At 39.0% G+C, this 12,558-nt stretch overlaps 3 protein-coding genes across 4 annotated transcripts in view; 2 read left to right on the top strand and 1 right to left on the bottom strand.

Annotated features, from left to right (window-relative positions):
• The window catches only part of LOC103356200 (adenosine receptor A1-like), a 711,380-nt gene that overhangs the window by 547,408 nt on the left and 151,414 nt on the right, over positions 1-12,558 (top strand). The gene's annotated exons all lie outside the window — the stretch shown is intronic.
• Positions 622-5,128, bottom strand: slc5a8l (solute carrier family 5 member 8, like). The gene is made up of 12 exons (XM_008280165.1): positions 4,707-5,128; positions 4,347-4,412; positions 4,079-4,130; positions 3,737-3,804; positions 3,273-3,427; positions 2,932-3,072; positions 2,716-2,845; positions 2,514-2,602; positions 2,251-2,363; positions 1,141-1,208; positions 952-1,038; positions 622-819 (listed from the first exon to the last, which is right to left on the bottom strand). Exons 1-12 carry the CDS (start codon positions 5,058-5,060, stop codon positions 622-624), a joined length of 1,521 nt encoding a protein of 506 aa, XP_008278387.1. The 5' UTR covers positions 5,061-5,128.
• Positions 7,193-8,468, top strand: tshba (thyroid stimulating hormone subunit beta a). 2 transcript variants are annotated; one of them, XM_008280186.1, is made up of 3 exons: positions 7,193-7,220; positions 7,318-7,512; positions 8,015-8,468. In XM_008280186.1, the coding sequence occupies exons 2-3, from the start codon at positions 7,351-7,353 to the stop codon at positions 8,291-8,293; spliced, it is 441 nt and encodes a 146-aa protein (XP_008278408.1). In that variant the 5' UTR covers positions 7,193-7,220; positions 7,318-7,350; the 3' UTR covers positions 8,294-8,468. The 2 variants fall into 2 exon arrangements, with proteins under 2 accessions (XP_008278408.1, XP_008278400.1); XM_008280178.1 differs by lacking the exon at positions 7,193-7,220 and having other exon boundaries at positions 7,309-7,512.

Genomic DNA, 12,558 nt, shown 5'->3' with positions numbered 1-12,558 from the left:
TTAAAACAGGTGTAATGTGATCCCGCCCTCTGGTCCTCATCAGCACGCGAGTGGCTGAGTTTTGTAATAATTGTAGATTTAAAATACTCTTTTTGGGAAGACCAGAGAGCAGGGCATTACAGTAATCTAAGCAACAGGAAATAAAAGCATGCATTAGCACCTCCGTGCTGGCCTGAGAGAGAAACGGGCGGACTCTGGCTATGTTCTTAAGGTGATAAAAACCTATCTTTACGATATTTTTAATATGTGGGATAAAATTCAGCTCAGTCAAAAATCACGCCCAGGTTTCTTACAGATTGTACTGGTTTAAAATCTTGTAATTTTAATAAAAGTTTCTCTCTCTGGCCTTCCGGACCTATAACTAAAACTTCTGTTTTGTCCTGGTTGAGCTGTAGGAAGTTCGCTGCCATCCATGACTTGATGTCTAAAATGCATTTTAAAAGTGTTTGTTTTTTCAAACAATGAGCTCAACAGTCAATCTGTTTGCAGAGCTGCAAATCTAGAATGAAAAATTGGTCTTGAATCATTCGTATACTTTCATGCATTCATTTGATTGTCAAAATGTGACCATATCACGTGCTTGAGTAACAGCAGATGGGCCTTTGTTTAATGTAAACTGACTTACTCAGGCTCTGGAGTCAGAGTCACTGGACTGGTCCAGGGAGTTGCTGTTGTGCTGCTTTGGCCCATTGTGTTGTTGCAGCCTACAGTGGTGAGGGGGAGAGGAAGTGTCTTGTCAGCTGTTGGTGGGTAAAGCTGGTTTCCGATCCCCACCCACAGAGTCAACACCAGACCAGTGATCAGTCCTGTAAGTGCTCCCTGCAAAGTAAACATGTCTGCAATCAACTACTTCCTCGTTGTGTCACGTTTGTGTTTTTACAATGAGATATCTTTGTGTTGTTAGAGGGTGGGGTCGTGCTACTGAATGTTCCAAAAATAGGAAATACTCACTGTCGAATTTGATGTTCGGAAAAGAATTCCTAACGTATAGAGACCCAGGAGAGGCCCGCTAATCATGCCAAATATGGACAGAGCTGCCTGAAAATAGAGGACTTGTCAGGAGGCTTGTAGTTCCTTGTATTCAGCTCATGGCGGTGCTGTAGAGCAACAAATGACTGCAGTGGTGTTGGAGAAGTTTACCTGCAGAACGCTTCCCATCGCTGAGGCAACTCCAGCCATCCCAATACACAGAGCACCAAAGAATACACCTGAGAGTTGGGATAAAAGTCATTGTTAAAAGAATCTGCTTGCAACTTTAAAACTGCAGATCCAGAAGTTCTTTGGTGCAAATTTGAAGGCAGATTAGCGACATTTTTAAGTCAATGTGGGTCATACACATTAGACAAGAGTTTTTTGGGATCAGTGTATTGTAAAAAAATCTATAATGCTTGAAGATACTTAAAAAGCATTGAATTTTGTTTCTTTGAGGATAAATTAAAAATTCTTAAATTTTCCCAGCAAAAACTTTGTTTTCCTTTCTTGAGTTACCGTAAACGTCAGTTAACTCTTAAAAGTAGTGTGAACAAGAACCCATGTACAAACATCACACAGTTCCATACTAAAGACTGTCTGTGTTACATTAAGAAAAACGTGAACTGTTGTTGCTGCACAATTCATCTCACAGAAAATGAGATAGCAGACACTTTATCTTCATCTTACCCTCATAAAATATGTGTATAGAACCAATATACTCTGGGGTTTTTTCCTCAATAATTCTGCCTGATGACTGGTTTAGATTATCATAACATTAATCTGTTTCCTATGAAGTGTGGTTGTGGAAACAAATATAAAATACGCTTTAATTACAGAATTTTGCTTCATAATTAATGATTTCCTTTGTTCACAGTTATGCTGACATTTATTTTCAGCACGTTTGCAGTAACCCTGTGGAACTTGTAACACTTTAAATACTTATTATGAATAACAAGATAAGATAATGATTATCTTGTTGTCTGCCAGTGTCTTTGCAGTGCCAGGGGGGTCTGGAGTTTTTTAGAAGTTACACTTTATAGTGATTACTGTGGTTTTCATAAAAAGAGTGTACCACAAACTCATGCTAGACCAGGAAACGCTCGAGGGCTTTTGCTTAGATTTCCAGAAATGACAACTATTAAAGAGATAGGAAAGATTTCAAAGAAAAGATTGAAGAGAAATTCTTCAGAACAGTTTTTGCTTTGTAGTATTTAGTCACTTTTTGCCTTAAAGTTTCTAACTCCTACTCATTTTTGGGATTTCTTTTTTACTACTTACTCAATCCCATGTTCATCCAGTTCACTTGTTTCGCTGTGAGGTTTTTGCACACGGGATTAATAAAGTCTTCCACCGTGACGGCCACAAGGGCGTTAATGCTGGAAGACACTGTGCTGAAAAACATGCAACGTGCTTTTAGACACAACAGAACAGTACAGTCGATTGGTTGCACCTTATCTGCTAGAACATTTCCTTATCACTTCAGGATTCTGAAACGCTCAAATAATGTGCTTCTCTTTTTTCTTGTTTGCCTGATGTCTCACCTCAGAGTGCCACTGTATGCCGCAGCTACAAACAGGCCAGGGATTCCAGGGTAGACTGCCAGTATGTCCATCACCATGTAGGGCAGCAGCTATTTGACAAATGTAAGCCATTTTTACTGTTAGTCACAGCGCTTTCTTACGTCACAAAAATGCATGGTGTCTGTGCAAAGATATGTAAAGACAAAACTGCAGCTGTAGTTACCTGGTCATAAGTGCCTACATCACCATTTGAAAATGGGTCACAGTTCTTGTAAATGGAGTACATGGCGAGGCCAGAAAGCATAGCCAGACTCACAGTTAACCACAGGCCAACCATGTTCACATACAAAGCCCTGAGAAATGACAGGAGACTTGTCAGCACACGCAACTTTGCTCGCAGCCAGAAGTATGTGTTTCATTGCAGTGCAGGAATGCTCACATCTTGGCGTGTCCCAAGGTTTTGCAGGAGATGTAGCGCTGCACCTGGGACTGGTTGATCGAGTAGATAGACAGCCACATAATGCTACCGCCGACTACAATAGTCCAAAAAGTATGTCGCTTCAGAGGATCTGGGTCAAAGCTGTGGTAAGGAAGGGCAACAAGGTGTGAAATAATGCAGTAGGTTGTGTTTCTGAACATCAGTAGTACAAACTTGATAATGTAGGATGATATTTTTAAAGGGAATCAGTAGGCTTTCTATCAATGACATACAGTTAAACAGTGTGCAGAATCGTAGGAAAGCTGATTTAACTTTTGACACAAGTCTGCTTGTGTACTTACTCAAATGTGTGTAGACGGCCGCCTTGGTCAGCATCTTCAAAAATCTTTGTTATGCCCCCTTGCAGGACAGATCCTCTTGCTATAACAGCTACAAAACCTGTCAGCATGATCACCATCTGCAGCACATCTGTCCAGATTACTGCTTTCAGGCCACCCTGAAACAAAATCACACTCTTAACTTTGCAAGTAAAGTCAGTTTAGTGCTCAGTGAGGGTTAAACTAATGCTAAAACAGCTACATTTTTACATTAACATGCAGAGGATAACTTTATTTTAACCAAGCACCTCAGCTAGTTTTATTACCTACAAACTGAAATATATGGATGATATTAGCAATGTATAAAACTAGTCATGAAAACTGTGATGTAGTTGGAAGTACACAAGACTTTGCCCAGTCTCTTTGTATACAGTGCTTGATTAAAAAAATCAAACACATAATACTTTTTGAAGTGAGAAAGTACCAACCAAAGTGCAGTAGATGATGCACACTACTCCTGTAGCCACCAACACTCCCCACAGGTTGAGTCCAGTGACTGAGGAGTAAGAAAATAGCTCAGGTATGATTGAACACGCATCTTTTGTAACTGGATACTAGATGGATGCTTCTGCCTTTATTTAAACAGGAAAACAGTTGATAGGCTTCTTTAAAAAGGTGTAAGATACACAAGAGAGAATAAGTCCTATATACACTCAGGACAATATCACTGGATTAGACAGAATAGGGTATGGTCAGGTTACAGTTCAGTTAAACAAACAAAAATTCCTTGTCTCCCCTTGTTTTGTGAGCTTCTGTGTCCTTTGGCTTACTTTGATTAAGTGCAAGAGCAGGAGCGTAGATGACTAAACCGGTGTACAGACCCTGAAAATGAAAATCACCATTAGCTGATTACACATTATAGTCTGTGATTAATGTTAATGGTTCCTGGAACTGTTGTCAAGAATCAGTTTTACATAAGTAAAAAAAAAACAAGGCCAGGTGCTGTTTTTCATGTTCCACTTAGCATTTTAATCATGGGCATTTGTTCTTCTTTTCACCATTTTGTACTTTGTTTTGTTTTGAAGTACGTTTTCTTACCGTCTGTACGATGTACATTGATGTCCCGATAACCCTAATGAGACGGTTGAAGCGCAACTCCAGGTACTAGAAATAAAAAGGAAACTAGGACAGTCAGACATCATGACACAGATAATTTGGTGTGTTTGCTCTAATTAACTCTCACACGCCCTTCGAAGGAAATACTTTTATTGCAGTTGCATACTGTACAACCTTTGACAGGCAAAACATGTTGACATGTTTAGTGAATTAATCATTATCTAAAGTCTTTTCCTTCTGTGGGAAAGCTGTAAATATATTTATTGATCGTACCACTTTATTTCATGCTGCACCTTGTATGAGTGTTATGTAGGTATACAATTATCTGTGGCCTCTCCTTACCTCGTAGGCGCTGGTGATCGCCAGTCGGTAGAAAAGTGGCACAAAAATCTCAGCAGTAATGGCAGACATGATGAAATAGGAGAACCCGAAGAGCCAGAAGGCAGTTCCAAACCGGTAGGCCTCAGCAGGTGTGCCAATGACTGAGATGCCAGACATGAAGCTGGCCGTGAGCGACATGGCAACAGGTACGGCTGTCATCTGCCGTCCACCCAACAAGAACTCTGCACTGCTGGCCTCCTTACGTCCTCTGAAAGACTGGAAAAGGCCGATGCCTGCTGACACCACAATTATTCCCGCAAACACCACATAATCCCACGGGGAGAAAGTGGGCACTGGACCACCTGTACCGACCATGGTTGTTTCAGCTGAAGGAGTAAAGGAGCTTCTCGTAGCACTTCTCACTTAAGAATGCCTAGATTCAGCAGGATTTCTATATCATGCAATCTTGGTAATGTTTAATGTCCTTCCCTCTGAGTTATCCTGAAATTGTCCTGAAAGTCCAGCTGTATTTATACCAAGAACAAAAATATACACTGAAGCTGAAAGAGAAATGCTTTTCAGTTCATTTCAGACATATTTAAATCAGCTGCAATAATTTAAAAAAAAAACTCCCCTCAAACCTTGAGCAAAGAACAAATGGATCTTCCAGGTTTTAGTCCTCTGTTGTTTCTTGCTCTGTCACTTTGCTCATCGGTGAAGCCTCTTTGATTACAAAAGGAGGAGATTGTTCAACTATTCCTCTGCAGTTCTCAGAAGACTGGTCCACTGTGACACTTTGGGCAGACTATAAAGATTAGTTGACTTAAGTTAATAATCCATCAAGGCCACGAGGTGCAGAAGCCTCCCATAATTTCAGTGATTGTAAAAAGTGATTCTGTGGTGTGTCTTCAGTTGGGTTCAGATCACAAACAGTCGGCTTTTTGTTAAGAAGACGTCTCCTGTCCTCATGAAGTGAAGTGACATATTGACACATCCAGTAGCAGTATATATAACTGCAGGTTACTCAGTACTTAGTGGTTATGGTTGGAATTTCAGGAGGGGGGCAGGTTAAACCTTTTGGGTTTGGTCACTACTCCTGCTGTTACATTGAGTTTTTTTTCTGCAACATTACTTCGCAACTTTATCTTTGATCATGTCCTCAGTGATACGTCATTTCAAACCCAAACACGTCAGTGTCAGTGGAAAAATGTGCCTACAGTCAGAAAGAAGAGAAAAATAGGAGTACGCTTTTTTTCATCCCTTGTGTCAGCAGAGTAAATGATATAATAAATTATAGATTTTATGGTTAATTTAGTTCAAGTCACTCTTGATAAGAGAATCAGCTCCAGCTAAATAACAGTTACCGTTAATGCGTTGTGTCACATACTGTTAATGTTTGGTAAGAACTGAAGAGGAGGAATGGACACTGAACTTTATTGTTCTGTTTAAATTTTGGAGTACTGTAATCCTTTTGCGAGCAATATTCCAAGTGACTGATAAACTAAATATGTCTACAGATGTCAACCAGTCAGCCACGTTCCTGTGACATCTAACTGTTATAAGATGATAGGTTTTATTCTGGAAGAAGTACTGTGATTAAAATGAAAAAAGAACCGAATCAGCACTCCTCTGTGCTTGTCAATTGTGTCTTTTTCTGGGTTTTTTTTCTGTTCCCAGTGAACCATAAACAAAGGGCGGATAAACAATAATGTCACAATGGCATTCAAAACGATCACTTTGTTCACAATAATCACATAATGTGTCTGGGAGACTTTGACTATCCTCGACAATCATTAAACAAAATTACAGATAAGATAATCCCTGCAGATCGGAAATACTTGATAGACACCGGCATCTTCACTTTTTTAAAGGTGCTATTATCAATAGTTTGTTCATCATATCTGAAGAATTTCAAACTGAGACATAAAATCTACTCCCACAGTGTTTTTTTTAACAAAAGCTGATAAGATAACCTCACTCTGAAGGTTTTCTTCCAATGTTTAGTTTCAACTGTGACAGTTTGTTTTGACTCGCTCACATTGCTGCCCATGTTTTAGAGTGGATTGTTAACCAACAATATACAACGTATTCTCTGTACTTGTGCTGAAACGTGCTGAAATCTTGCCTTTTCAGAAGCCGCAGTTAATTTATTACTCAAATGAGGGACAGTATGGTTTGTTTTGGAAAAGGAGGTAAAACTCTGGTTAAAATTTGAATGGCTCTTTATATAATATGTATTCTTTCCAACACAAATGAAGCTTTTGAATGTTTTATGGCATCTAGTGGACACTAGACTACTTTAGACAGAATCAGATAGCTATTGCATGAACTTTATTCATGAAGGAAACCATTATTCATGTCATCCACATAATGGACTTAAGGCTCAGTGGTTCTTTTTTTGTCATAGATGGAAGATAAGAGCTAGCTTGGATAAAGGTGGATTATACAGTAAAATGTCTGCATAAATACTGTTCAGCAGGGAGGTTTGGACTCACAGAGTCATCGGGTCTGCAAGTGTCCACATCTCTCCAACAGGTGACTCACACAAAAGTAGATATTTAACAAACCAAACTCTTGATCCACTCTTTTATGTTGTTCTTGAATTCTCTCTTTATATTTATTTCCCATGCAGGACCAAAAAAGACTGGAAAAGACGTTGCGAAACATGGAGACTGCAGTGTTCACCTGCTGGCTCCTGTTTCTGCTGTTTAGCCCAGCTGTCCCCATGTGTTTACCCACCGACTTCACCCTGTATGTGGAGAAGCCACAGTGTGACTTCTGTGTGGCAGTCAACACTACTATCTGCATGGGATTTTGCTACTCCAGGGTATGTATGTCACTTGTCATAACAGAAAAAAACAAACAAAAAAAATTTTTTTTTTTGTTGTTTCACAGAAAATGAAATCATGTCAAAGTTTAAGCCATGTCTGATGAAAATTCTCAAATGAATAGCCTGTAGTCTTTATTACAAAAAATACTTTTAGAATTTCTGTTCTATTACAACCAAAATGGTAAATTACATGAAAGAAAATATAAACAGAAAGGACAAGGACTCTAAGGGAGTAGAGATTATTACAAAACATATAAAAGCAGATTAATATTGTCAGTCCCCACTCGTCATCCATTACAAATATGCAACTTATGCATACTTTAGCATATTTACAACAAACTGTTTTTTTGACAGTAAGGAAGCCATGTAAAACTAAACAACTGTAGCACATTTTTTGCCCCAATTTCAGCTGAAATTCTAAACAGTAAGCCTCCGAAATGTCAATGTATCACAACATCATCCATCTACCATTAACCCTGTGTTTGTGTGTGACGAGCAGGACAGCAACATGAGGGATATTCTAGGCCCACGGTTCATGATCCAGAGAGGTTGCACATATGACAAAGTGGAATACCGCACAGCCCTACTGCCTGGCTGTCCCATCGACTCCAACCCCATCTTCACCTACCCCGTGGCTCTCAGCTGCCGCTGTGGTGCCTGCGAGACTGACAGCAATGAGTGCACGCACAGAGCCAGCACACATGGAACTATGTGTACCAAACCAGTGAGGCACAGCAGCCTGTATCCTGGCCAGAGCAACTTTGTGATCCCCTTTTGATCATAATGTTCTTGCTCTCGTAATGTTCTTTTTTAATTTTGAAAACCACATGAATGTACTGACTGTATGTACCTGTTGTAACCGCTTGTTTTATTGCGTCTTTGTTGCCCAACATATTCTGCGCTCCAGCTCTGCTTCTCAGTTTACAATGGGGGTTGATCCCTGCGCATATTTCTGTCGGCATTATTGTTTATCCTTTTGTACACTCACGTGAGTGTGACTCCCAAATTTATTATGTTTACTCTGAAGGAATACTCTGACTACAACTCAATTAAAGCTGAAGCCTCTAAATAGCCCTCTGACTAAGCTGTGCTTGACTTAATCACATCCTGTGTTCAACCTTAGCGTTGTGTTTACTACATAACAAACAAGGCCTTGACACTCCATAGTGTGACCCAGGGTGCTATATTTGCCTCGACAGTCATTCTGGAAAGCACGTGATTATTGACCTAACACTTCTCATTAAATGGATTATCAGCGACAATGTAAAAGCAGAATGATTTGGCACAACGTGTGACTCACCAAACCTAATGTGTGAATTTGTTAACTGTGACTCTGCCTCATCCCAAACAGTGTTTGTGTGTGTAGTTTCCCCTTCACAAAGGGAATTTTGGACAGCTGGAGCTTATAAATAGCCCAGCAGTTCAGACTGGGAGAATGTATGATGATCAGTCAATCATGTGGGGTCTCTGTCACACAGGTCTTTCATCATCTTGTTAAAATATTACAAAATATTCCTACATATTTTTATAATATTATATTCTGTATATTCTCTACACATATATCACACCATTGTTGTGTTTTAGTGCTGATCTCTGTTTCTAATGTCATTGTGTTGCTGATAAAACAAGTTTTTCTTAATCGTTAGTTCTGCAACTCTTGCTGACATTGAGAAAGCAGTTTGATCAGAGAATAGAAAAGAAAGGCGGTAACCTAAAGGCCAACAAAACATCAGCTTTAAAGATCATTATTAAGCTATGGGAGTGTTAACCTGCTCATTTCAACTTTGAAGCTGATGATGGCTGACATGATTCTTGACATTTGAAAAAATCTCTTAACCGTGGGGCAAGACGTGTTTTGGGCTTACTATAGGGCAGGAGTGGGACAGGCTGGATATGAGCCAGTTAACTGCATGAAAGGAAAACATAGAAAGCAAACTGGTTTCTAAAATGATGTAGGTAGATTTCTTCCAACATCACTACAACCTTCAGCTTGTGCAACTTCTGACAACCTGATACTCTGTTCAACCTTGCGGAGAGTCAGCTGACAAAATGGTGGAGTATTGCATCCATGCTGGGATTTGAAGATTACCTATGTCTTTGTCACAGAATATGAAATACCACACTGTATACATGTTTCTATTCATTTCATCTATGGGTGTTAAAAGTTTGCATGTTTGTTTTTAGTTTTTCATACCTTTGTAGGCAATATTCAATTTTTTAAAAAGAAGATTGTCTAAATACAAATGTGATCTAGTAAAGCTTTATCCACAAAGAAACATGGCACAGGGGTTAATTATGCTGTGTGCTTTATATTAACGACTGACCTGATATGACTTCAAAACCATCAGCCTGATTGGCCACAATGGCTTGAATTGCCCAGCTTAAATTGTGTAGTGGTGTTTTGAAAACCCTAATACCCAAATGGATAAAGCAGAGGATGAAATGGAATTTGCCTCCATCAGCACTACAAAGCACCCAGCTATGTGGCGCACATACCGATCTCTCATCCATTCAGACAAACCATACAGTTTTGTTTGTGTTGTATTTAGTCAACTAGAAAAAATGTGAGAATTCTTTGGGTAGCTGCATGGCTCCAGGGATGCCAGAGTTGGCTTGCTGGTTGGTTAGCTGGTCTGTCTACCACTTCTGTCTAGACTGAAATGTTATATCTTCACCTTTCGCACCACTAATCCACTGATATGTTTGATTTTTAATTGCGTGTCTTAGCGGCTTTGATGACTTTTCCTGCATCAAGCCTGTCAAAGTTTCAGCTTATTCAGTAAAATACTTTCATCTGATGGAGTCCCACAAAGTTTCATAGAGACATTCCCACCTCCCAAATGATGTAACCATAAAGATCTTGGTGATCCCCTGACCTTTGCCTTCGCACCAACAGGTTCACATTTGTTGTTTTGAGCACAATGTTGAACCAGCTATTGAATAGATTGCCATGAAATTTGGTCTTCACATTCAGGTTCCCCTCAGACAAATTGTAAAAATACTGGTGATCCCTTCACCTATTTTACAGTGCCATCATCAGCCATACACCAACAAAACTAATGACATCCCCATCATCTGCAACTGTATTTTGTTTGACTGCTAATTAGCAAAAAATAGCATGCTAACATACTGATGACTGGTGTCTTTTACGTTGTTTGTTTCAGTTTGCTACAATGGATTTTATGCACAACATACAGATGAAGTGTTTGTAACATGCATTGTAATACAGCAACCACTGGCATTGCTTTAATAACATTGCTTTAATGATAATAATAAAAAAGACAAAGCAAATGCAAACATGTAGAAAAGTTTTGATAGTAAACAGAATATAGTTTTATAATATGCTGCTTCTACTTAGATTGTAAACATGTTCATGTGATAAAGGCCAGTATTGATGGTCGTAATAGTAGTGCACAGAACAGTGCACAAAAAGGACAGAATTTTAAATGTAAGATGCTGCTTGTGGCAAAACTGCATACATAACTTGCAAGCAGGGTGTTCAACACCCACTGTTACATAACTTTTTAGCTTTAGGCCAAGTGCCAGCAGTGACAAGACAGGTCCCTAATGCTTTGGAATGTTTCTATACCTTTAAAACCAACACCTTAAATAAACGCTCCTCTCTTCAGCATTCAGCTTGTAACTTTCCATATCTTGCAGTCAATACTTGGCACTGTGAGCACCTGCAGTTGAAGCTCATCCAGTAGAATGTACCAGATGATCTGAGTACATCCAGAGATCACTGCTGTAAGTAATTCAGTCGGCTACCTTTTGTTCCTGATTCATATGACACAAAAGACAGGCCATGTTCATCTTACGAAATAAATATCTTTGTTCATGCAATGCGGATTATCTGAGCATGTAATCTCGTCTTCGGTGAAATCCTGTTTTAAATTCACACAGCTGCACGCAATCATGTGTCGACTGATTAACACACCAAAGCCCAGAACAGCATTGCTGCAATTCAGTGAGCACTTTAACAATGGGTAATAAGAGAAGGGTGAAACTTTCTCAACTGCATTTATTCTGCTGAAAGAGCAGCAATGAAAAAGGGCTAAACAGGAGTGGAAGAAATGTATTGGTACTAAAGAACTGATCACACAATTAAAAAAACACTTACAAATTAAAGTCCTAGTTTCAAAACCTAACCTTAGTAAATATTTAGAAGTACTATCAGCAATATAGTTAAATATTACCCATAATGAAAAAGGGTCTTTAAAAGAGTTGTACTACTGTTTTTAAGGTTTACGAGTTACCTTTTTAAATATATATATAGATATGTATTAGCGCTGTATTGACATGAAAGGTATCTTGATGTTGTAACAGGCCAGGAGTGAGCAAGTTGAAACCTGTGGAAGTAGGTTGGGAACTTCATCTATTACAAGTTATTGTATTGTATAAACTGGTGTTATATTTTTGTATAAAAAATGTTAATCTGCCAAGTAACTAACAACTGTGACTGAATGTACTGGAGCAAAAAGTGCAGTATTTCAATGTAGTGGAATGCAAGTACCCTACTGTATATCCCCTTCCTGCATACAAGGCCCTTTTACTACTTGACAATACAGCTGAATCTAATCTAATGTAGTACATGTAAAGTACAAGGGTCTCAAAGGTGCACTTTAGTACAATAGGAGCATATTCATGTAAATAATGTAGTTTGATGTGTCACTTTCCACCACTTGAAACAATATATGCCTCTGAATAGAATCAGCTAGAACAGAACAGAATGATGTCATCCCCTCAGGTGGAGCCAGCAAGTTTACCTGAAGGGTCAAAATGGCACGATGATCTTAATAGGATTAGGATTATCATAACCTTAAGATTCTATTGAGAAACGAGACCTGGGCCCTTTCACAACACTGAGTTAATCTCTCTGAATAATGATCTACTTTAAATGTCTAACTATAAGCTTTTGTTTTAAATAATTTTAAGCAAGCCCTTGTCGAACATTTGTTTCTTTCATTGAACATCCTGAAACGTCTATGTGACTGCATGATTGGTGGAACGGCTTGATTGATGGAAGTATCATCCAATTAAAGC

This window comes from Stegastes partitus, unplaced genomic scaffold, assembly GCF_000690725.1.
Source record: "Stegastes partitus isolate 25-593 unplaced genomic scaffold, Stegastes_partitus-1.0.2 Scaffold5, whole genome shotgun sequence".
Lineage (NCBI taxonomy): Eukaryota > Metazoa > Chordata > Actinopteri > Pomacentridae > Stegastes > Stegastes partitus.
Note: the sequence above shows the minus strand (reverse complement) of the source record. Positions and strands in the feature narration are given on the sequence as shown.